This window comes from Balaenoptera borealis, assembly GCF_965194805.1.
Source record: "Balaenoptera borealis genome assembly, chromosome: 2".
Classification (NCBI taxonomy): domain Eukaryota; kingdom Metazoa; phylum Chordata; class Mammalia; order Artiodactyla; family Balaenopteridae; genus Balaenoptera; species Balaenoptera borealis.
This window is the reverse complement of record NC_138867.1, coordinates 50954901-50981671: the sequence shown is the minus strand read 5'-3', so window position 1 is coordinate 50981671 and position 26771 is coordinate 50954901. Positions and strand designations below refer to the sequence as shown.

General features: G+C 35.3%; 1 protein-coding gene across 9 annotated transcripts in view; it reads right to left on the bottom strand.

Annotated features, from left to right (window-relative positions):
- Nucleotides 1-26771, bottom strand: part of IPO11 (importin 11) — a 485545-nt gene that overhangs the window by 424828 nt on the left and 33946 nt on the right. For 8 of the 9 annotated variants that reach the window (XR_014242109.1, XM_082383176.1, XM_082383170.1 and 5 more), the window contains exons 4-12: nt 26641-26713; nt 25046-25249; nt 17023-17155; nt 12466-12524; nt 7365-7413; nt 5905-5975; nt 3112-3304; nt 2105-2257; nt 428-471 (exon numbers count right to left, since the gene is read on the bottom strand). Coding sequence is in view for 8 of the 9 variants with exons in the window: in XM_082383176.1 (XP_082239302.1) it covers nt 428-471; nt 2105-2257; nt 3112-3304; nt 5905-5975; nt 7365-7413; nt 12466-12524; nt 17023-17155; nt 25046-25249; nt 26641-26713 (979 nt within the window). In the remaining variant the exon portion in view is untranslated. The remainder of the gene's footprint in view (nt 1-427; nt 472-2104; nt 2258-3111; nt 3305-5904; nt 5976-7364; nt 7414-12465; nt 12525-17022; nt 17156-25045; nt 25250-26640; nt 26714-26771) is intronic. The other variant, XM_082383175.1, reaches the window with a different exon arrangement.

Genomic DNA, 26771 nt, shown 5'->3' with positions numbered 1-26771 from the left:
CATTCTATAACTAAAAGCAATGGGCTGGTCTCTGAGAATCATACTAGGTAGTAAGAGAAATAATGTATCAAAAGAAGCTTTATAATTACTGAAATACTTAGGAGGAAAAAAATCATTCTAGCCAAAAAAAGGTAGCTTTCACTGCAAAAACATTTCCTACTTCTGCAACAACAGTTATTTCCCAATCAATCTGTAAAATGAAGAAAAATTCAGTTTGCAAAGCTCCAACTTAAAAAAAATTTTCAGATCTAAGTTCATAATTTAATTAAGTACTTTCCTCTCAAATATGGACTCTTGCAATTATGAATATATGTTCCCTATCTGTCTGACTTAATACTTGAAATCTTCAATAGAGTATCATTCTCTACTAAGAGTTACAGAAGCATTAAATTTTTCCCTATCAATTTTTCTTTCAATCGATACTCACCCTCAAACTGTATTTCCAAGAATCTCCTCCTGTTTCTTCCACTGCTGCAATTAAAAATATAACAAATGATGCTCTCCACAAATGCAATAATGATGTTTCCAAAATCTCAGTTTGGAAAACAAAGACTTTAAATAATATCAATATAATATAGCTGTGAACTGCTTTAAAATAACACTGAGAGCGCATGCTTGGGAACACAAGGCCTTACAAAGATTTCTTTACTATAACCTACAGATCTTATCTGTGTACATCACAGTCATCTATCAAGTGCTCATATCCATAAGCATTCTCACTTTCATTAAAAACTCTGTATGGAGGAAAGCTCAAAGTACTTGTCACTCCCAGAGTATGCGACATCACCTGATACACTATCATTACAATTCTGAGAATCATTTTATACAATAATGATGTTTTACAAGTTCAAATGATTAGTCACATTTTCCATAATTTCCTATATTTAAAGTAAAATACTTCAGGGACTTTTAAAACTCTAGGGATTTAGTGTTTCATGTTATAATATTCTATTACTGCATAAAAAAAGCAATAAGAAGCATAAGACTTTAAGAGAAAAAGCAAAAACAAAATATGCATTATACAGTATAGTGCTGTATTTTCTAAATGGATTAAAATATTTTTAAATGAAAAAGAGAAAAAAGATAAGTCTTACAAAAATGTTTAAGGTGTTCTAAAAATATTGGAAACGTGTATAACTACACAAAGGCACCCAGCCAAAGGGATAAGTAGAGGTTAAAATCTAGCCTATGTCTGACCATGGCTGAAGCAATTCACACACGAACACTTTATTCACACACAGGTACTTTATCAGGCACACAATTCCTTGATTTTCTGTAGCAAAGGACCTGATACTCTATCTAGTACTAAAATTCATATAGATAAAAAGAACTCCTTGGGCTTCCCGGGTGGCGCAGTGGTTGAGAATCTGCCTGCCAATGCAGGGCACACGGGTTCGAGCCCTGGTCTGGGAAGATCCCACATGCCGCGGAGCAACTGGGCCCGTGAGCCACAACTACTGAGCCTGCGCGTCTGGAGCCTGTGCTCCGCAACAAGAGAGGCCGCGATAGTGAGAGGTCCACGCACCGCGATGAAGAGTGGCCCCCACTTGCCGCAGCTAGAGAAAGCCCTCGCACGGAAGCGAAGACCCAACACAGTCATAAATAAATAAATAAATAAATAATTAAAAAAAAAAAAAAAAAAAAGAACTCCTATAAAAACATTTTAATCATCAAAAAATTAATTTTAAATTAAAACTTAAATAGGTAATCCATTCGGCAATTCAGAAATTTTCATCTCCAAACTTCTTTCTGAAGTAAAAATTTCTACAAATAAAAAATAATACAGAATGAACCACAAAGATAATAGAGAAAGACAGTTAATTTTATATTTTTGTTTTAAACTACAGAATATATTCATAACATCTAAAAAATTTTATCTTTTTGGAAAAAATTCTATATACTTGAACAAGCATTCATTTTCTCCTTCTCAATTTGTACTAATGGCTAATAAAGAGAGAACGATAAGCTAACTTTTAAAAACCAAGATTCTCAGAACAAAAGTACTACATTCAAATAGTGTTATTATACCTATCTTTCAAATAAATGATATCTATTGATGGAAGGGGGAAAAGAATCATGCGAAAACTGAAAAACAGATACTTACTAAAGCCTTCTGGGTCTTCTTCCCACATTGTCAGTTCTTCTTCAGTTAACAGAAAATAATGAGAGACTAATCTTCTACATATCTCTGTCAAAGTGGGATATGTGAAGAATGTCATCTTAATCTTATGAGCTTCAAGAGTTTCAGGGCTGCTATCTAGAAAAATAAAATTTCCAACTTAACTGTACAGACATTCTACCCAAGTTGGATTATGTAACAAATTTAAAAATACCTCCTATATAGTGGTGTATAAATTTTCATTTCTATTATGGACAAATCTCAAGGATGCTCTTGCCTTTATTCATACCACACACACATCAGTCTTGCTTCTGTCTTACCACTATAGCTTGTACATTTCCATGCTATATTATCACACCATATTGAAGTGACTTACTTACGTATCTCTCTCTCTGTCCTACAAGACTTTCTCATTCATCTCGATATACATGTACATGAATGAATTCCAAATACAGTTTACCCTTGAACTTTGCGAGGCCATTTACACTCAGATATTTCAACAGTAAATACTACAGTACTACACGGTCCAGTCCGTGGTTGGTTGAATCCTCAGATGCATAGGAACCGCAAATACAGATGGCCAACTATAAATTATACTCAGATTAACCTCCACATTGTTGGAGGGTCAACTGTAATATAACAAACAATTTAACCTGTCTAGAAGCAACATCACTTTATACAAGGTCAGAGAAAACTTTTAATTGTACAAATAAATACAGCCTACAAATGAGCTGCAGTGGTTACTGGAGGGCTTCAACTGATCTTCTACTGTGTTGCAAAAGACAGTTTACTAAATGCAGTGTATGGTTTTTAAAAGCTGGCATTCACATATTAAAGGCTCAAATCCTTATCTCTATTTCATGTCCCAGCAATATTTTATTTTTCAGACTTAAATAAATGAATTTCAAAACACTTACATAAAAATAGCAATTGCTTCACGCTTAGATTAAAATAAGGAAGTGAACAAAATAAAACTACCAGTAAAGCATTACCTTCAAAGTTTTTGGATGGCTTATAAGCATAATTTTTGACAATCATCTTAATAAGATTCATGCACTGGACAATGAATCGTTCAAATGTAACGCCTTCACCAACTTCTGTAAACACATAGCTTACAGAAAATTCCAGTGATCTCTGAATTAGAGGAGTAAATGAAAAGGGATGCTGATCCAAGAAGTCCAAAAGCTATAAAGAAAAAAAAATTAAAATGTATCAAATTCACATAGGAAATATAATCATTCATAGGTACATCTCATAACTTTGGTTATAAACACTTAGCAAGTTTTGAACCTTGGTGGGAAGTCCATGTATATATGTATATGCAGTTTCACATGTAATAGACATGTAATATACTTCCTGGGATACATCATACAACAGTGGATTAAATCAGATTATATCTCATTACCTGAACTCTCTATTATTTCTAGTACAAGGTTTGAAATAAACTTACTTCATACTTAATTTGATATCAATGGGCAAATGTGATACAAAAAGTACAAGTATACAAAAGATAGGCTTTTAAAAAGTAATAGATAAAGGCAAAGAATCAAAAAAGTATCCTGCATCAACTGTATTTCAATGTATCAAACATTCGATGAGAGAGATTTCTTCCTTATAGAAGAATTCCAGCTAATAAATGCAAAAGGAATAACAGAATTATATTGCCATCATTTTGTAACCCCTAATCAAACAACAGATCTAAGCTATGATCATCAATCGCTGCTAAATAAGGGAAAGGCTACTGAAGAACTTTATGATAGCTCACTCATCAATTTTAGACAACCAGACACTGTGCATTTCCTGATGTGATGCAATAGGAAATACACAGCATCACCTGTAAAGTATTCTTGTCATTGCCACCCTCCTCCCAAAAAAAAAAAAAAAAAGGTCTGAATGTGATCAAGCCTCTGTATCTAACTAGAAATTTGTAACAAATATGGGAGTAGGAGGGGTATATAGAGAGACAAAGAAATATGTTAAATAACACATCAGGATGTAGGCAGCCAAATCCACAACACAGGAAACTCTACAGGAAATGATCTGTTACCTCAACAAATAAGTAACAAGAAAAAAAAAAAAAAAAAGACAGAGAGAACCAACACTATTGAATCCTTATTGGAAAAAAAACTATAAAAAATTTATGAGAGGGGCTTCCCTGGTGGCGCAGTGGTTGAGAATCTGCCTGCCAATGCAGGGAACACGGGTTCGAGCCCTGGTCTGGGAAGATCCCACATGCCATGGAGCAACTAGGCCTGTGAGCCACAACTACTGAGCCTGCGCGTCTGGAGCCTGTGCTCCGCAACAAGAGAGGCCGCGATAGTGAGAGGCCCGTGCACCGCGAAGAAGAGTGGCCCCTGCTTGCCGCAACTGGAGAAAGCCCTTGCACAGAAACGAAGACCCAACACAGCCAAAAAATAAATAAATAAATAAATAAATTTTTAAAAAAACAAAAATTATGAGAGAAATCTGAAAACTGACTAAATATTTAGTTGATATTAAGAAGTCATTCCTACTTTTTAAATGTGATAATATTGTTATTTTTTTTTTAAATCCTTCACTTAAAGACACATATTCAAATATTTATAGATAATCCTATATGATATCTGGGCTTTGCTTTAAAACAAACAGAAGGGAGAGAGAAGCAGCATACAGGTAAAAACAGAATTGACCATGACCTTACTTTGATAATTGCTGAAGCTGAGTGATAACCTCATGTGTATTCAAAGTTACTCAGTTCTATCTGGAGGTATATTTTAAATGTTCCAATTTTAAAAGCTTTAATAAAGTCATAAGACCATAAATATGAATTTCATAAATTATATTATATACTCACACTGTGTAGCCCCACTGCCTAACCACATCATTTTGTTTTACTTTGCTATGTGTTTTTTGTTTTTAACTTAAAGGATCTAAGTCAATTTTATCTGGATATTGGATGAGGTGGGCTTTGCTGTTGAGGCTCTTTGGAACATGAGAGTTGGAAATGAAGACAACTGAAACTGAAAGTAACTGCTACCCAACCACAAAAAATAAGAACAGCTCATTTCTACTCCTTTGCTCCACCGGCCCCACCAGGGAACAGACAACCTCAACCCTATTAATGATCCTTCAATGAAAAGGGGGAAATATGCTACAGATTTAGATATTGCCACCTATCTTCAAACACCTGTTTTAGGGCTATGCAGTCCTCCAACCAGGTCTTCCTCACTGCTATACCCAATTCTTTGTACTTTTCCCAACCTCCAAGACCAAAACTTCGTAAAAATTACTTTTTTATAAAACTTAATTTTATCAGAAATATATACACACTGCCTAGTACAATGCTCCCATATAATTATATTCAAAAGATATCTGATATTAATGATGATAATCTGTCATTATGAATATAATGACTTCCTAGTATTATCTACTGCGACATCTTAGCTGCTTTCTGCTGAGCTGCATTGCTGTCTTCTTTATCTCTGCTTTTTCCAGTGGGTTTGAGAATAATGAGCCTTACGGGAATCAACTTCTCTAATATTTATTAGGATTGATTTTTTTTTACATCCAGGTGACTTATACACTATGGTATATGGTATATAAATTTAATTTCTATATGCATTCTAAAGACTTCAAGATACAAGGGATTTTTTTTTTTAGCTTTCTTATACACAGTAAGAAAATAAGTTACCTTAACACTAAAGTGAAAGTGTATGCTTATTAAAAAATCATTTTCTTTACTAAATTTGAGTATGTACATTTCATCTGAGAAAACATACTTAAGATCAAAAAAAAAAAAAACTTACCACTTTAGTAAAAAGAATGATGGTCTTTTCCAGTCTATCTCTACATACATTATCTGTACCTATACTTCTACCTGTTAGAAATACATTTCAAATATTAGTAAAAAATTTATAATATTCTGTAAATTCACAACCAAGACAATGAAAAAACGTTTTACAAAAATACTGTCAGATTTATTTTTGCACATTTTGCATTACGAATTCATTAGTGTGTACTCCCAACTCTAAACAAATAAACAATAACCTAAAATACAAACTGAGCCCATTTCACAGTAAAAGGATAGCAATTTTATCCATAAAATCATGAATCACAGTTTCAAAATCTAAACTAGTCATATTTGAAATACCTATCAAGCAACATAAGTAAAAACAAAGAATTCAAAGATTAACATAATCATTATTTTTCCTATATCTTTTAACAATTTTTTTCTGATAATTTCCCTGGTATAATTAATTTTTGTACATTCAGAATAATGTCCATCAGCTCATTAACTATCTTGCTCCCTAATCATACTAATCATATTCTGTCTCATCAGTTATGTCATTCTCTTCTCCTGGAAAGACTTCTATTCTTCCTTCTGTTTCCCCCATGGGGATGACCAGAGGAAAATGATCATTTTTAGGAAAAAAAAAACTGTATTATATGAGCTGTCTTCTTCATCTTTACATGCACAGTACCCAGAACAATACCTGGCAACACACTCAATAATGATTCTACTAAACCGAAAATGACTGACATAAAACAATCAGCAACTCCCTAAAAGTGAGTACACTAAGGTATCTTCTCAGGAGAGTAAGTCTCCCAATACACTCACACATAAAAAACATACACGTATACAGGTTATACATACGTGTGTGTGCACGCATTCGTGAGTATCCTGTGTATGTTATGTGTGTGTGCATCCTGAGCAAAGGTGCTTATAATCATAGGGAAGAGAAGAGGATAACAAACAGACCACCAGTATAATACAACACAAATGCAAATGCTAAATTCTTTCGTGTGGGAGAGTGGATCAGAAAGGGTCCTACAGGTAAGTCAGTAAAGGTTAATAAACAAGGGATTTACAAAATGAATGTAACCATTTAAGAACATTTATATCAAACAGATACATAAAATGTACTAAAAGAAACAATCAATAAAAAGTCTAAACAGCATTTGACATAGGGTCTACACTTATTATCTGCTAAACGTACTACCGTTGTGGATGTCTGCACGAAACAGAGTAGTAGCAGTAGAAATACAGAGGAAGGAATGGATACAAAATAATTTTATTTTTTAAAAAAGGTTTCCTCAATACTTAGGACAAGACAGGTATATGAAGACAAAGCTGAGCTTCCAATTTAATTTCAGATAATTAATTACTGAGATACAAGATTTTAGCCACTCCAGATTTGTAAGTGCCAAGCGGCAAGCTATTAATGAATAAGGATTCTACAGTAAAAACTATCATGGAAGTACTTACTGCACTCCAGAAATTGTTTTAGACGTTCAAATATTCCATGTAAAAAACCCTAGAAAAGAAAAAAATTTTTGAAGAGTCTCAATTTATTGTTATAATTTTACCTTACACTTTTTCAGGGAAACTAAAACATACTTATCACATCATATTAAAAAGTTAAAATTAGATAAAGTAAAAATCATTCCATTATTATAATAATGTCTTCAGTCTTCCACAACAAAATAACTATAGTATTTCATCTCCTCAGTGTCTCATTTAAATAACCTAAATCACTTTGCAATAAATAAAAAATTATTTATTAAGCATTCTATTTCACTAAATATTCTCTATTCTCCTTACTGTTTTATTTTTTTTCATAGCCTTATAACCCCCTGACATACTGTTTATCATCTGTCTCCTCTCACTAAAATGTAAGATCCTTAAGAGCCAAGAACTTTTCCTTGTTATTTTGCTCTATCCCAGAATCCAGGAATGGTATTTAGCAATAATAAGTACTAGTAATATGAATAAATGGTAGCAATTATTTATAGCAGAGTTCTCAATCTCAAGTATTAAATATATTAGCCTTCAGATACCAGGGAAGGCAAGACTCACCATATATCATATGGGATCAGTACACCTTTACCTTTTAATATATATTTTAAAATGTTATGAAAACTTCACAGAAATAGGGCTTTCCTGGTGGCACAGTGGTTGAGAATCTGCCTGCCAATGCAGGGGAGACATGGGTTCGAGCCCTGGTCTGGGAGGATCCCACATGCTGCAGAGCAACTAAGGCCGTGTGCCACAACTACTGAGCCTGCGCTCTAGAGCCCGCGAGCCACAACTACTGAAGCCCATGCACCTAGAGCCTGTGCTCTGCTACAAGAGAAGCCACAACAATGAGAAGCCTGTGCGCCGCAACGAAGAAGTAGCCCTTGCTGCCGTGACTAGAGAAAAGCCCGCGCACAGCAACAAAGACCCAACACAGCCAAAAATAAAATAAATAAAATAAAGTAAATTAATTTAAAAAAAACTTTACAGAAATAAATATAAAGGGATAGTGAAAAACAACTTTATTAAAAATTTTTAAGAATTTAATTACCACAGACTTCTTTGTAACAATAAATTTTGGTGTATAAACATCATAAAAGATGTCACATGTCCTGTTAGCAAAAGAGATGGTCCAGGTTTTTGTCACAAAATACTACACAATGAAGGCCTTCCTGACGAATGACTAACTAGAACAGAATGTTCTATTTCTTCTTTGAAATATAGAAATATATTGTTCACTCATCAATTCCTGAGTCTGAGACAATTCAACTAGGATATCATCACCTGAAGACACAAAGGCTGGGATTTCACTTAGACAATTTCACTATCATCGTTAGGGTCTAGAATGCTGCTACCAGTCTCTTTGAGAGCATCCATCTTAAGATTCATGTAAAAATTATAAAACATTTTCCGTTAATTTTCTTTTCTCAGCCATTTCAAGCAGGAAATGAAAAATTCTGAATTCTCGACTGTGTTAAATGAAAGCTAATAGTAAAGAGAGAGTGTTTGTGGTCTTCTTTTATACCTTCCTAAAAGATGATGCAATACAGTAGACAACACAGTAAGAAAACTGCAGGACAACAACTAATTTCACTATTGCCTTATCCTCTGGCAATCTCATCATTCTTTCATTTTCATACTATTTCAATCTTTTTAAGCATAGTTGAGAATGATAAGTAATAATAATTAACAATAAAATAATTCCTAGGATGATGAAACGGCAGAATGTTTCAATATAGGAAAAATAAAATCACCGAGATCCCATATGTATGTTAAATTTATACAGGGATTCAATGGTCCCATACAGTAGCTACAAGATAAAAGGAATTTTATTCTATTTTCTTTTAAATAAAATTTGTGTATCAGTCAGGGTTCTCTAAAGAGAGTAGAAAATTATAAAGGCCATCAATTTTAGTAAGCGCACCAAGAGGATCGGGAATTTATAGAACTAGACCACCAACTAATCTGCAATCCAAATCAACTAATTAACTTGACTATTGTTATGTAATAATAAAGTAAGAACCCCTTAAAATTATCATTAAATGGTAATTTACAAGCACTTTAATTAGTTGCTGAACTCATTACAAAAATCATTATCTCCGGGCTTCCCTGGTGGCGCAGTGGCTGAGAATCTGCCTACCGATGCAGGGGACACGGGTTCGAGCCCTGGTCTGGGAAGATCCCACATGCCACGGAGCAACTAGGCCCGTGAGCCACAACTACTGAGCCTGCGCGTCTGGAGCCTGTGCTCCGCAACAAGAGAGGCTGCAATAGTGAGAGGCCCGCGCACCGCGAAGAAGAGTGGGCCCCGCTTGCCGCAGCTGGAGAAAGCCCTTGCACAGAAACGAAGACCCAACACAGCCAAAAATAAATAAATTAGTTTAAAAAAAAATCATTATCTCCCTTAATCCTCACAACATCCAATGGGATATGTACTGTTATTTCATCTCGTATTACAAAAAAGGAAACTCAGTATCAAGGAAGATAAGTAAATAGTCTGAGGCCATGTTATCAGGAAAAGGCCAAGCCAAGATTCAAATCCAAACTTATCTGCCTCCAGAAACCCAAATCTCACGACTATCATATAGTGTTTCTTAAGCATCTTTTAAATTCCACGTTACTTTAAAGATCTTTATGTTATTTGAAAAGTTGTCCATAATTTGTTAAAATTCTATTCTCTTTGCAACTAGTTAATATACATTAAATGCCACAACACAGCATTTATAACTGAGTAAAGGTTGACGTACAATTTCTGAGACAGAAGAAAGACTCTCAAGGAAAAGCCAAAGGCTCACAAAGCATGGATAGTATCCACTGAAAACTATTATTCTAGTTTACAGAAATATGATTCAAATCAATTCGTTTTCACTAAAAACTGACATATTCAGTATTTTAGTTAATTTTATGATACTCAGAATATTACAAATAAAGATAATCACTGAGCCTTCTGACATGTTTCTACCATATCATATAGTCATTCATTTAACAAATAACTACTGAACATTTTTATATTGCAGAGATTGTTCCAAGCTCTGGAGTGAACAGTGAATGAAACAAAGTCTCTGCAGTCACAAAACTTACACTCTAGTGAGGGCAATGAGGGGGAGTTGTCAAACTGGTTTCTGGAAAATGTTTTTTGACAGCATGGCAATAAATATAGATATTTAAATGTATCAGTATTTAAAACTGGGATTGGTTTTGATATATCTTCGGGCAATTTGGTCATATATATCAATATCGTCAGCGTGCATACACTTTAGCCCAACATTTCCATTTCTAAGAATTTATCCTAGAAGATCACTTAGAAAAGTACACAATGACATATGCACCCAAATGTTCATTCCAATACCGTTCATCAACAATTAAAAACTGGAAACAACCTACATGTCATCAACAGATAACTGGGCAAGTAAATTGTAGAAAACCTATGATTAATTTTATCATTTTTTTAAAAATTTGTACACCGACAGTAATCATATGGATTTACTATACAATCATTAAAAACATGACATATAACAATATTACTGACATGAGAAAAATATCCCAAATACACTGAGTTTAAGAAAAAGCCAAGTGGACTTCCCTGGTGGCACAGTGGTTAAGAATCCACCTGCCTATGCAGGGGACACGGGTTCAAGCCCTGGTCCGGGAAGATCCCACATGCCACGGAGTAACTAAGCCTGTGTGCCACAACTACTGAGCCTGTGCTCTAGAGCCCGCGAGCCACAACTACTGAGCCCGTGTGTCACAACTACTGAAGCCCACGTGCCTAGAGCCCGCGCTCTGCAACAAGAGAAGCCACCGCAGTGAGAAGCCCACATACCGCAACTAAGAGTAGCCCCCACTCACCACAACTAGAGAGAGACCGCGCGCAGCAACGAAGACCCAACACAGCCAAAAATAAATAAATAGATGAAAGAAGGGAGGGAGGGAGGGAGGGAGGGAGGGAGGAAGGAAGGAAGGAAGGGAGACGGCCCCAAGTAAGGAAACAGCTTGTAGGTCTCATTCATACAAAATTGAGGAAGAAAGAAAGTATATCTGAAAGAATATGCATAAGATGTCTTAAAGGATAATTAACAAATGTTAGCAATATCTCTGATAGTAAGTTTTTAAATGATTTCTTACTTCCTGTTTCCTTTTCTGAGTTTTTTAACCTTTAAAAAAATAAGCATATAATGCTTTTATAGAAAAAAATTGTCTTTACATTATAATGATGTATATTAAAAGTTTTTGAATTCTTTTAACAATAGAACCATTATTTCAATCATAATCTTATGGAAATACAAAATATACTAAAGATTAAAAAAAAAAAGTGTGACTCTGGTCAGATCTAGTAGGACAGACCCAAAGACCCAATTAAATATACTCTTTCCACAATTCCTATGCAGCCCCCAAGACAATCCACAGAGAGTAACATCTTAGCTAACCTAAACTCACTGTGAAAACTAATATAGATCTGAGCAAGTATGATACAATTCCATTTTGTTTAGGAATAAAATTTATGCAGCTATATATTTTTGCATATAGAAAAAGCAGATGATGTGATACCAAAAATGAATATATTTCACAACTTGTTGGGCTTATCAATGGAGTTTTCTCCTCTTATACACGTAACTTTTAATTGATTGCAAAAGAGCATAAATGTTATGATTCAAGGGGAAAAAAACACATTTTAAGTACATAAAAACAGACAAAGGAAAATATCAAGGATATAAATCAATCTACACTGACCCTGGTAAATGTTATCATAGCATTCAAATTCACAACAGTTCACTTGAATTCAAATTCAAAGTAACACTCTCAATGCACCATGGCATCTTGAGAACCATCCTAGTTCTACTTCCTCTCCTTCACATAATATTGCTGCTTTAACATATTTTCTGTATGTCTGAAAACAGACCACAAGTCTAAAACTGTAGTATAATATATACAAAATAGTAAAACACTAGGTGGTCATTTAATAAAAAACTTTTAAATGAATGCCAAGTAAAAAGAATAAACTTTATAACATTCAGGAAAATACCAAGCACTTTTCCGAAGTTACAAAAATTAAACGACTTCTTTCACTTACCATCACCTCCATATTCTTATGAGGTTCCACGAATCCATTAACAGTTAACTTACGCAGCACTGAAAAGTAAAATCAAGCTTTACTTACATCTTTTTTTTTTCGTATTTTTTCCTATTAAAATCATAATCATAATAGACTGAGAATCACAAAGCCTCATCAAGCCTGGAGGTTAATCTAGCTTAATCCTTTCATTTAATAGATAAAGAAAGGTAACTCCTGGTCACTGGTTGGTTATGAAGTGGGAAAGATGGAACTAAACCCCAGTTATTGTGACTAAGAAGCAATGTTCTTCTCACTTATCGTAACTACTCATGTTTTTTAAAACCATACTGCAAAATTTAGTTCAATTTACATAACTGTTAGTACTTCTCACTTGCAATAACACCTACAGGCTAAGTTGAGAAGGTTACCTCTATTCCATAAACTTTAAACTATGACTAAACAGTGACCGAAAAGCTTTATTCAGTTTTAGGCTACATTAATGAAAACATAGTACCTCCAAAAAGGGATAAAAAGATTAAACTCAATTTCCAAATCTGGAATAAACTACAGTGCTCAGTTACAAGCATCACACATCTTATGAGTAAACTGATGTACACAGGGAGACAAGCAGGATTAACAGATTTGAAGTCAGATCTAGACTTAAAGCGTAGCTCCAACGTCTAAAACTGTATTATTTTGGACAACTTTTCTGATCTCACATTCCTCATCTATAAAATATGGTTATAAGTCCTACTGCATAGGGTTATTAAAGAATTCAATAGTACAATATATGTAAAACACTTAGCAGAATTCAGTAACAACAAGCATGATAGCAGCATAAGACTACCACCTTATATTATCAAATTTAAAGTCACTTCACTGTAAGAAAACAACTTTATAGACAGCATTGCTTTCTATATAACTAAAGACTTAGTGTTCATGAGGTGAAGTCTAAGGGCAGTGTAACCCACACACCTACAGTCAATTAACCTTCAATAAAGGAGGCAAGAATATACAATGGAGAAAAGACAGTCTCTTTAGCAAGTGGTGTCGGGAAAAGCTGGACAGCCGCATGTAAATCAATGAAGTTAGAATACTTCCTCACGCCATACAGAGAAATAAACTCAAAATGGCTTAAAGAGTTAAATATAAGACATGACACCATAAAACTCCTAGAAGAGAACATAGGCAAAACATTCTCTGACATAAATCGTACCAATGTTTTCTTAGGTCAGTCTCCCAAGGCAAAAGAAATAAAAGCAAAAATAAACAAATGGGACCTAATCAAACTTATAGTTTTTGCACAGCAAAGGAAACCATAAACAAAATGAAAAGACAACCTACAGACTGGGAGAAAATGTTTGCAAACGATACAACCAACCAGGGCTTAATTTCCAAAATAACAGCTCATACAACTCAATAACAAAAAAACAAACAATCCAATCAAAAAATGGGCAGAAGACCTAAATAGACAGTTATCCAAAGAAGACGTACAGATGGCCAATAGGCACACGAGAGGATGCTCAACATCGTTAATTATTAGAGAAATGCAAATCAAAACTACAGTGAGGTACACCACCTCACACCGGTCAAAATGGCCATCATTAAAAAGTCTACAGGGACTCCTTGGTGGCACAGTGGTTAAGAATCTGCCTGTCAATGCAGGGGAAACAGGTTCAATCGCTGGTCCGGAAAGATCCCACATGCCACGTAGTAACTAAGCCCATGTGCCACAACTACTTAGACTGCACTCTAGAGCCTGTGAGCCACAACTACTGAGCCTGGGTGCCACAACTACTGAAGCCCATGCACCACAACGAAAAGCCACTGCAATGAGAAGCCCGCACACAGCAACGAAGAGTAGCCCTCACTCGCTGCAACTAGAGAAAGCCCGTGTGTAGCAACAAAGACCCAACACAGCCATAAATAAATAAATAAATAATTTTTTTTTTTTAAGTCTACAAATAATAAATGCTGGAGTGGGTGTGGAGAAGAGGGAACCCTCCTACACTTTTGGTGAGAACGTAAATTAGTACAGCCACTAAGGAGAACCGCATGGAGGTTCCTTAAAAAACTAGAGTTGCCATATGATCCAGCAATCCCCTTCCTGGGCATCTATCTGGAGAAAACCATAATTCAAAAAGATACATACACCCCAACGTTCATAGCAGCACTATTACAATAGCCAAGACATGGAAACAACCTAAATGTCCATCGACAGATGAATGGATAAAGAAGATGTGGTATATACACACAACAGAATACTACTCAACCATAAAAAAGAATGAAATAACGTCATTTGCAGCAACACGGATGGACCTAGAGATTATCATACTAAGTGAAGTCAGAAAGAGAAAGACAAATACCATATGATATCACTTACATGTGGAATCTAAAATATGACACAAATGAACTTATTTACAAAACAGAAACAGACCTACAGACATAGAAAACAAACGTATACTTACCAAAAGGGAAGGGGGTCGGGGAGGGATGAATTAGGAATTGAGGTTAGCAGAAACGTACTATCAGTACTATATACAAAATAGATGAATAACAAAGTCCTACTGTATAGCACAGGGAAGTATATTCAACATCCTGTAATAAACCATAATGGCAAAGAATATGAAAAAAAATGTGTATATGTGTGTGTGTGTGTGTGTGTGTGTGTGTGTGTGTGTGTGTGTGTGTGTGTAAGTGAATCACTTTTCTGAATCACCAGAAATTAATACAACATTGTAAATCAATAAAATTTCAATAAAAAAATAATAAAGTCAGTGTATTAAAATTAGGCTTAGAATGCAAATGTCTAAAGACCTTCAGTTTCATACCATCAATTATATACAACTCAAGTTACTGTACCCTAATAGGAGAAAATAGGGCTCAAGCTGAATCCCTTACCCTGGACAAGATCTTTCCCACCACAGGACCTTGGTCTACACTTTCTGGGACAGTGCTTTCTTTCTCCCTTTATCACCTAGTTAACTTCCATTTAACCTTTATGATTTTGGTTCAAACATCATTTTCTCAGGGAAGTCTTTTCTGACCTTATTATCAATCATCATAACATTGTAAGGCCCCCCTGTCACAGATGTCATTTTACATGTACTTGTAGGATCATTGTATTATATCTGTCTCCCCAGAACCAAGCACCTACCTATAAATACGTTGAATGAAGTAATGAACATATGCCTGTCTAAAAGATACTAAATGCACACAGGTATAAATGCAAAGATTACATGTGACAAAAGCTCTAGTCCTAAGTACTTAAGTCATAAAAGGAAAGAAATTTATAGCTTGACAGAACAAGTATTTTAAAGAAAAATGCTATGAGATTTTTCCAGATCAGGATGCCTTAGAAATGCTAATGTGTATCTAAGACCTCAAGATGCTTCGGTGTTGAAAAGCCTAAAGCAGGCTAATGTACAGTAGAACGGCATCATTTGTGTCAGGAGTTAGGCTTTGAAGTCAGTGAGACAAAAAAACTCTACAATCAAAAGGATTCATGAAAATTCCTTAATCATTAAATACAGTACTTACACACCGCTTTATGTATCTAATCTTGTATCAGTTTCTCTAATTCTTTCTGTGTAAACATTTCTAAGGCCTTTTAATGTCTTCCTCAAGAATGTTGGCAAAACCATCTCCATTCACTTGTAAAACCACCTGTACAATGGATTGGATTTTACATGTCAACAGTCCTTTAAAATAATCTGTCCACAAGGTTCACCAAAATGTGTTGACAGTTTGGGGTTTGTGCATCCACCGTCTTATTAACGTAAGTGATGCACTGGAGTAGAGCCATTGCAAGGTACTAAAGGTGAGTATGATAAAAGGGTTTACAAATAAAACAGAGAATGCAAAATGAGCTGCAGTAAGAAAGAAATAAAGGTTGCTTGAGCTCAAACTAAGAAACACAAGATAAAAGAGCCTCAGCAACCAGAACAGAAGGAAGACAAAGAGAATAAAATGATGGTGAACATTTTAGAAAGGAAAGGAACCTCGGAATACATGCATCAAGATAAGCTCAGCTCAGGGAAGGTGAAAGAGATTTATGCTAAGGGAATGCCTATAAACAAAGCATAGGAAAACACAGGCCAAGAGAGCACCCCAACAAGCACCTTCTAAAATCCAAGTGAGCCTAAGGTACAAACAAGAAAGATGAGTTCTCAGGGAAAAGAGAGCTGGGAGATAGAGCTCAACTAATAAGCCTGGGGGACAGAAGTTTAGGAAAGTCGGCATGACAATAATAATGGTAGCAGCCCAGAATGAGAAATGAAGCAAAAAAGTGCAAGTATCTGAAAGGTATGCATTCAGAGCCATGAAACTCCAGTAATGTGAATATAACTTAAAGCTATCCATCTGAACTACGTGTGCCCTCATCAATTAGGGTAGAGGAAGAGCTATTCTTACAAAAGAAAAGCAAATTACAAGAGCCCTTGTCTCTGAGGGAACTATTAACCCCTTATTCTTCCACCAGTGCAACTGGAAACAGAAAGTCCATACAGAGAAACTATTTGGCCACTGTTCTGAGGTATGTTGTTTCAAAAATAAGCATGTCAAGTTTAATAGTACCTTTCAATGACAGTAGAGTTCGTTCTAGTGAACTTAGAACTGCAGCTTCATTGCCAGAAGAAACTTGTTGAAGGAATGTGTCTGTGTGGTGATTCCACAGAGAGCAGGCAAAACTATAAATTCCAGAAGCTAACTGCAAAGATATCAACAAATTTGTTCACAATATTATTACAGATTTCAGTAATCAATTAGACCTACGTAGTAATACATTTTGGTTTTAAAACTGAGCACACATTTTCAATGAGATTTAAAATAGTCAAGAATCACTTACAGCAACATTTTAAACTTTTTTTAGTCACAATGCACAGCAGTAAGTATGGTTTACATTGGCTACTGCTACTTACGCACACACACATGTCCCCCCCAAAATATTAGTTTCTTGAAACATTTCTTAGCCTAATGCCTGCATTGCAGTCTGATATTTCCTATTTTTACTTTTTTTTCTTCCACTAATAGTTGTAACACTCAGCTTTAAAAACAGGAGTGTCACTGAGTTTATCAGATAAATCAATATACTAAGAATACAAAGGAGTTAAATTTCTGGGCTCTGCCAACTCTACCCATATGGTTTTGGGTATTTAAAGCAAGAAGATACAAACCACATCACTTGTCAGGCTGCTTGCCTAATATGTACCAGTATTTAAAAACCTGACTCACACTGAGAACCACCTTCCAGTGGTATCTTCGTTTTTTTCCAGAAGGTCTAAGAGCAATCCACCTGAGCCTACATGGCAATTTTCTTTAAATAAAATTATACAAAAGTGCATATGACTAGTTATCATTAGCACACTTCAGAATGATTTTTTCTTATTTGAGATATGTCATATCAACTAATTAAACACTATATTTACTAATATGGTCAGGCATCAGAAACCAGTCAGAAATGCAATCCTGTAAATATAATATTTCTATGAAAAAATCAAGTTCCACTTCTGTTATTTTAATTCAGTAATCTTAATGGTCTGTGCTTCCAGGTATAGAGAAATAGCTTCACCATACCCCTTGGAAACTCTGCACACATCTACACAGGCAAAGGCTTAAACCTCTGCTAATCCGAGTATTGGCAGAACATCTTGTGATCCTCCTGGAACACAAGAGGATGAAAGGCTTGTAAGCAACTGCTAGAACACCAATCTCCTGCTCACCTCCCTATCTCCTCTGTTAGATGGCTTCTCATGGCCTCCTGGGATCTGATAAGGTATAAAGTATCCTATCCCACCCCTAACTCTCTCCCCCAGAAGAGAGCTGCAGAATATAATACCACTTAGTTACAGTCTAGAAGTGGCTTCCCAGCAATGGGGCATTCCACAACTTGGACTGGAGTCATCCAGCCCCTATTGCTTTGGTCATTGTTTTTAGTGTGTAGACATATAGCATTTGTGACAGAAATCAAGAAACAGTAGTGTGAAAAAACTTTAATTAATATTCTTCTTTGTTTCACACTCCAGTTCTGGAGCTAAGCACCTAGCTTAGACATTAGGCATCTATTATGCCACAATTCATAATTCTTTTTAGCTAGCCTACAAAAGGGCTCTGCACAAACAGGGATGGTTGGAATGAAGCAGCAATAGCACTACACTTTCAGCCCAAGGGTAAAAGGAAGGAGACAGACAAAGAAGGAAGAAACCACAAGAATTTGGGACAGAATACCGCTAACTATCCTGTAAACACAAGCCCTCCACAAGCTTCTATCTGCTCCAGAAAATACCAACTGATACATGCTCACAAAAGGCTCATCTGGAAAAGAGAAAGTAATAATAAAGCACAAATAGGAGGGATAAAAATATTTATTCTACATTTTATTCTCAAAAATGTAGAGGGGGTAGGGAATATTCAGTTAGACAATATAAAAATAAATTATTTAATGAAACATTTTAGGTAGTAGTTCATGAAAATCCCAAATACTTGCATTTTTCTTTTTCTAAACCAGAAGAAACAGTGCCACCCACTGACTGCTTAGCAACTTTGTAGAAGCACACAGACTTGACTCCTTGAATATCAAAAGCAAAACATTACAGGAAGTTTTATTTCTTTTAGCATTTTAAATATTCTTAAACTTTTTTAGCCTCAGGACCACTGTCCTCACAATTTTCCCCTAAGAAAAGTGAGCACCAAAAATGTTTAAATCAAAGTCTTGTCATTCATCACTAATAGTGGGGCAATGAATATTATCCACAAACTGGAGCTTTCAAAACCTGCTTAACCTAACTCTAATCAACAAGATAGGGACTTCCCTGGTGGTCTAGTGGTTAAGAATCCGTCTTGCAACGCAGGGGACACCAGTTCAATCCCTGATCAGGGTACTAAGATCCCACATGCCGCAGGGCAACTAAGCCGGTGCACCACAACTACTGAGCCTGGGCGCTCTGGAGCCCACTTGCCACAACTAGAGAAAAGCCCGTGCGCCGCAACAAAGAGCCTGTGTGCCACAACTAGGACCCTACACAGCCAAATAAATAAATATTTAAAAAAAAAAAAAGATAACCAAAAAATGTTTCAACATGTCAATGGTGCACCAATAAAAAAAAGAGAGAGAATACTATTCTAACTTAAAAAGACTCTTAAGAGGGAATTAATTCCCTGGCGGTCCAGTGGTTAGGACTCCGCACTTTCACTGCCGAGGGCGCAGGTTCAATCCCTGGTCGGGGAACTAAAATCCCACAAGCTGCATGGTGTGGCCAAAAAAAAAGACACTTAAGAAACATGATCAAATGCTATGTACCTGCCATATTCATTTTTCTGGCTCAAACACACCACTTGTAAACATATTTAAGAACAACGTAGAAAATTGGCTAGAAGTATTACATCATATTAAATCACTACTTTTATGTGTGTTAAATATGATAAAAGTTAAATGATTATATATGCTAAGTAACCAGATTAGGCTCAAGATGGAATCGCTCATGCTAAGCCCCACAGCAGCAAACCAAAACTTAGAACTAAGGTTCTGTGCTGGGCTCTCCCAGAAAAGGCAGGTCTAGGTCAACCAATCAGTGCCTGCCTGCTCAACACAAGTTACCTGACCCAGCTCTAAGACTTCTTTCTGCTCCATATAAGGAAAATAACCCTGATTTAGCTATTCAGCTAATTCCCAGTCTAGCTTCCTTGTTCCTGCTCACTTTCGTACAAAAAACTCTTTCGGCTTGTACAGCTCTTTGGAGCTCCTATCTGCTAAACTGGATGCTGCCTGAGCCATGAATAGTTGAATAAAATCTACTAAATCAGTAAACTGTCTGTGGAAAATTTCCTTTTAACCTTTAAAAAAATAAATCTATCTTTTTACAAATGAATACTAAAGTATTTAGTAATAAAATATTGTGAAATCTTTAAATTACTTTATCTTAGAAAAAGCAATAAAGCAAAAACAGCGAAATGTTAACTGCTAAATCTAGGTGATGGGTATATGGCAGTTAATATTTTTTCATTATTTTTCTATATGTTTAAAAAATTCACAAGTAACTCTTAAAATATCCACACATTTGTAACAAAAAAAGGTAGTTACTTTAGTAGCAGTCAGCTTTTTCCTTAATATTTAAAAATAAATTTGTTTCCACTTAACCATGATATACATATATATCAAACTACCCAAATGTGCCAGGCCAGAAGCTTTGGTGGATTATAAGGTCTCAAAAACAATTTCCAAAGTGCCAATGTATGTCTCTCAATTGATATTTATTAACTTTCAATGAAGGACATTCCTAAAGACCTGTAACACGTGTTACCTACATATTTTTTAAGTAAAATCTAATTTTTATTTTGTTCTCAAACTTGCCACTGGTACACCTCAGGCCCAGGAAGGTCACTGTGGCCCATCTTCCAGATCCCTCAAGTCCTCTAATCCTAGCAACAGCCATAAGGCCGTCCTTAGCTACTGATGTCTAGACAATGCTCTCAGGTATACAGAGTATGATCTCGATATGAGGAAGGAGGAAGTGAAACTACCCTCCTCTCCATTTGGGATCCTACCTTTGTTCACAGCTGCATTTCAGGCATCCAATACAGTGACTGGCAGAGTAGGAACTCAAATATTTGTCAGACAGATAGAGATGGGCAAAAAACAAAGCTTCCCACCAAAAGTTTCCTCATATTTATATAAGCCTAGACTCACACACACACACACACACACACACATGCACGCACGCACACACACACACACACACACTCTTAAGTCCCCACACAGGCTCATAGCAGAAATGACCCTTTGTGTATTATAGGAGTCACCCTTTAAACAACGTGTTTAAAAGCCAATTTGAATTTGGCAGAGCAAGAGACAAGATCTAGAATCAGCACTTAATCAGTACTTGGCATTTAAAACCACCCAAATGAAACTGAAAACAAAATGAATTTAACCTACTTGATGATTTGCTTATAAACAACACATTTATCTTTTAAATAAATTTCACTATTTTGTAAATTTCCTGAAGGTTCAAGCTATACCATATAAGTGGCACCTTGGCAGTCTCAAATTTAACATTCATAACTTCAACTATCTGGGAATTTTCCCTAAGGACCACATCATTAAATTATAAATTTATAAGAAGTATGAAAATCTCTTTTACGAGGCTGAGTGAGCTTATACTAACCAACCCATCTCAAAGTAGCTATGTGGTTCTGTTTTGTTAGTTTATTCAGAAAACAGTAACTCATCAGGAAGACTCTTTGGTAGTATTGTAACCTGACTTCACCCTGCCACACAGTTTTCTCTTATCTTCACCATACAAATAATACATATGCTGTTAGTGGGAACATTATTCATCATAAACCCTTCAGTTTTTAAAATTTTGCTAAATATTAGCTTTGACTATAATAACAATGTAATACAGTATTTAGTTTTCTTATGTGGCAGATTTTAATAAGTTACTAAATGAACTTTGAGGGTTTGTTTGTGTCTTACGCCTTTCCCCATGAATGTCAAGAGACGACTATTTGTCTCTTTCATCTCCTTCAGTACCGTAGATATGTCTCGTACACAACAGGCAATCAATATCTGCTGACCTACTCTCAGGGAGAAGAATTTAAGATTAATTCCTAACATCCAACCTTAAAAAATTCATAATAAAAACTGGTTATGGAAAATGTCTTTTTTAGAGATTCATACTCTAAATATTATTGGATGAACTGACACATTAAGATTTGCTCCAGCAAAGAGGAAAAGTAAACGTGGCAACACCTTAAGAACTGTTAAATATGAGTGAAGAATATATGGGGGTTGTTGTATTGTTCTCTCAACTAGAGTATATTTGAAATTTTCTTAATTAAGAAAACTATATAACTAGTTGTATGCCAAAATTCCACAGCAAAGTATCCAATAAAGTCAGTAGGTCAAAAACTTAACTGTATGCCAAGAAAATACAAAAAAAAGAAAAAAGAAAACTAACTGTACAAAGGTCTTGGCTTCTAGAAAAAACAGTGATTAAAAATGCAAAATTGATATTTAAATTTACATAACTAAGATTTCCATATCAAAACTTTAATGGTGTTTGTATAGATTAACTTGGAATAATAAAGATTATAAATTCACAGAATCACACAACTTTAGAATTGAAAGAAAATTTTAAAGAATCATAAAGTTTAAATGTCTTACTCAAAATTCCAAAGCTGCTCAGTACAAAGAAACATTCTTCACTGGAAACCAGGTCTTCTCATACTTGTTAACCCATATTTCTAAACACAAGTGAAATGTACTTGCTTTCAAAAAATCTTTTCTTCTTTTCTGAGTTTTAGATTACTTCATTTACCATAGCATAAACCTTTGTGGGTTACACATCATGTCTACAAGGTATTATTTGGTTAATACATTTACAAGTACATTAGAATTACTATCTGTACTTTAAATCCCTTGCTTTCGTAGACTTTAGATTTTAACTGTACTTAATGTCAACTTTTTTATATTCAGGTTTGTATGAAAAGCTTATGATTTTCTAGAAAATGAATCCTCTGTGTCAAATCAAGCTCAATTTTGTAACTGCAAAGCAATTTTCTCTCCACTGCTGATTTTGTAGTTTGTCACCCCTGAAAAAAACTTATTTTAACATGGAGGGAAAACAAGATATAAACATTGTTGGGGCATGCAGAGCAGTAGGGAGGGGTTTTAAGTGCACACTGCACTACTTTGCCACACCAACTAGCTCAACTATGACCTTACCCTTAATTTTAGGTGGGAAACTAATTTAGTACATGAAGACCATCTTAGCGATAAAGTAAACACATTATTAAAAGGAAGATTTTCCCACACTTCAGATTACCAAAATAATAGGAGTTGCTTTATTAACTAGCAAACTTGCTCTTTATAATAATATCTTCCCACACATGCTACCTTCAGTTAAAGTACACATCTTGTTCCCCAACCCCATGAGACAAGATTCCCCTCCTAGTCCCTACTGTGCTCCATGTTTCCAGGTTCAGATACTCCATTCCAGAATGAAAGGTGCTAAGCTGAATTATTTTTTCCCGGTATCTTGAGTTTTGTATATGCTCCTCAAACTCCTGCTTTTTGAAGTTTTGCACTATACCACTTTGAAATCTAGACGGTATCTAAGAACAAATCTCTTCTTTTACCATTTATTCATTTAACAGTTACTGAGCACCATCCACTGATGTGCATTCTTCTGGGCTGGATAGTACGACTATAACAATAAGAGCTACAGTCCTCCCTCATAAAATTCAGTGTGGTGGACCTCAAAAAGGTAAGTCAACAATTACAATGTAATTACAATGCAATGTACAGTGTAATAAATGCGCTGCTGGAAGTAAGTACAAGATGCTAAGGAGACCTATATTTCACTTTATATGGAGAGGAAACAGCCTCACACTACAGGAAAACCAAGCAAGAAAGCTGAAGTGGACAGGAAGCTAACCCAAACAAGCTATACAGAATAAGGCTAGTTTAGATACAACTGGTAGAGCCTGACTAGGCTAAATATAAATTACATCTGAAAACCAAGGCAACACATTAAGAGAGTACAACTTCAGAAAGCCAAACCAAGAAGTAAGACTTCTATAGAAGGGGACCCTTCACTATAGAGTAACCGTAACCCAGAATCTTCTACACATTTGATTTTGGAAAACATCTATATAAAAGAAATTGAACGGGCCTAAGATGGGGATAAAGGTGAGAAAAATCAACAAGAAATTCATAGAGAGACTTGAGTAGATAAAATGTCCATTTCTTTAGTCCTTGTTAGATGTCAAGCAAAAGGGACAAGGATTTTAAAAGCAACCTTTAACAAAAAGAATTTCTTACACTCAATATCCTTAGATAAACAGAAAATTGGCTATTTAAACCTACTGGGTTAAAAATAAAGAGAACATAATGTGGTTCTGGTTTAAACTTTGGTGTATTAAGAATCACCTGGGGAACCTATCAAAAATGCAAATTCCCAAGCCATATCCTCAAAGTGAGAATTCCAAAGGTAAGCAAGAACACTTAAAAACACTTGGAGACTCCCATTGTTACCTGGTACAGTTCAAAATGTTAGGTTGAACAATATGAAAATCACTGTTCTGGTAGTTCAAAACAGTGAAATACAAACAAAAGCACCAAAGCAACTGAATGGAGAAAGTAAAGTTTTTTCAACAAATGGTGCTAAAACACCTATAGACACCCTCAGTCGTGTCAGACTCCTTCCTACATCCACCAATTACCCAGGCGCGTCAATTGTAACTTCCTAAATTTCAACTCTACATGCTCCTAAATGTTCTCTTTACCACTGCTTCATTTAAGAGCTTTATCATCGAATCTGAACTACTTCAAATAGCCTCAATTGCCTTTGCCTTCAGACTGTCTCTTTGCCTTCAGACTGTTCTCCACCAATTTTTCCCCCTCATTGGCAACTAAGTGACCTTACCAGTCATATCACTAACCAGCTTAAAACCTTTCGGGTGTTATCTATTACTATGAACCTTTTGAGGTCAATTAGAAAGAATTAATAATCCTTCAGTAAGATATTTAGAGGTAAAATTACACACATTTTAATACAAGTAGCACAGTTTTCATTATCAAATTCTACATTAAATCACTTACATCATAAAACAGTTTTCTATCAGCAGCCAGTCGTTTAGACGCCAGGGTCTTGGTAACATGATAAAAGGTAAGCAACGCTCTGTGCTGTCGAAGATCATCTTGTACTTTCACAGATTCTATAAGAGTGGGAATCAGTTCAGGCCACTGTCTAGGACAGTCCAATCGAGCAACTTTTGCAATCAGCACGGCAATCTGAGTTGCAATCTAAAGGGAAAAAAATTAATCTTCAGAAATAAACATATGAAATTAAAGCAATAGATAAGGAATGCATTCATAGTTGAAAATTACCTTTTTGGTTAATTATACATTTAAAAAAAATGAGTAAGATTTCACTGAGCAACTGCTTAAGATAGTAGTTCTCAAAGTGTGGTCTATGGGTCCCTAGGGCGCCTAGGATCCTTTCTGTGAGGTCCTCCCTTTCCCAATAACGTACCGGTGTGAAGCTAGATTCTCATTACATACCTTCTGCCAAAATAATATCACAACATTGTAAATAGCAGATATATTTGAAAATCTAGATGTCTTCTTTTAAATAGCCAGACACTAAAGAGATAGGCAAAAATGCCGAACAATGTTACTCTTCTCATTAAATATTTATTGTTTGGGAAAATAGCTATTGTTCACTTTTTTAAATTCTACTTATGTTAACAAATAATATTTTTTTAGATTTCTCAGTTTTAATTTCTAATACAATAAATATCAACATATATAACCATTTCGTGTTTTATTTTAGCAGTATAAGGAAGTTCTAAGAATGCAAACTTTGAGAACCACTGACCTCAGAGTAGAAATGAACATCAGTATTAGGTAATTACATAATATTTGTTCAGATCAGTTTCACAAATTCTGGTTGACAGAACACCTAAGTAATGGTTTACCCCTCAATCACCCAAGACCCTGACCCCCCAACCACCTCCTACCCCACGGAAAGTAACTCTGTTCCTCTCCATCTCCCCTCATCTCCCTCAGTTGAAGAAATGTACAGCAAAAAACTCAGATCATTTAAATAGGTTTAGATAAAACTGCACTGGATACACCACCTAATACAGTGTGCTTTAATATTCAAATTAAAGAATCAAATGTAAGAAATAGTAGTAACTTGGAAAAATAATTTTTGTATCATAAGCAAACTTATTTTATTCTTAAAAGAAAAATCTCACTACAAGGGAAAGAAAAATTCAGTTCCCACAGAGTAGTGAGAACTGCAAATGTGATGAAGGAAACAGACAAAAACCAGAAGCCATCCTGTAGTTTGGGGGCAGGGGGGAATGGGAGTGCTAAATTAACTTCTATAATTAATATATAGAGATGTGCTTTCAATATTGGCTCAAACACTGAAGAAGTTAAAAAATATACAAGTATATCTATCTTCAAATGACTTCTGAGTTTTAAATCATTAACAGCCAAATCTAATAAAAATTCTTAACAGGTAGGCTTGGATCTCAAAATTAAAAAACCATCAGAGAAATGTGTATAAACATCACAAATGAACATTATAAGATTTTATTTTTAATGCCAAGAAACAAAGTTAGTTTGGAAAAGAAGCAAAAACTAAGGGAAAAGAAAGAATAGTTGGCACTCATTTTCTCACTAACCTGGTTTATTGGTTCATTGAAGTTGGTGATTAGCCCTGCACGCAATGTAGATTTCTCCTCCTCTGAGAGAGCACTGTAAAAAGATACATTTGTTATGCAAGAGAATGCTGCCTAATAATGACTGCAGGTAA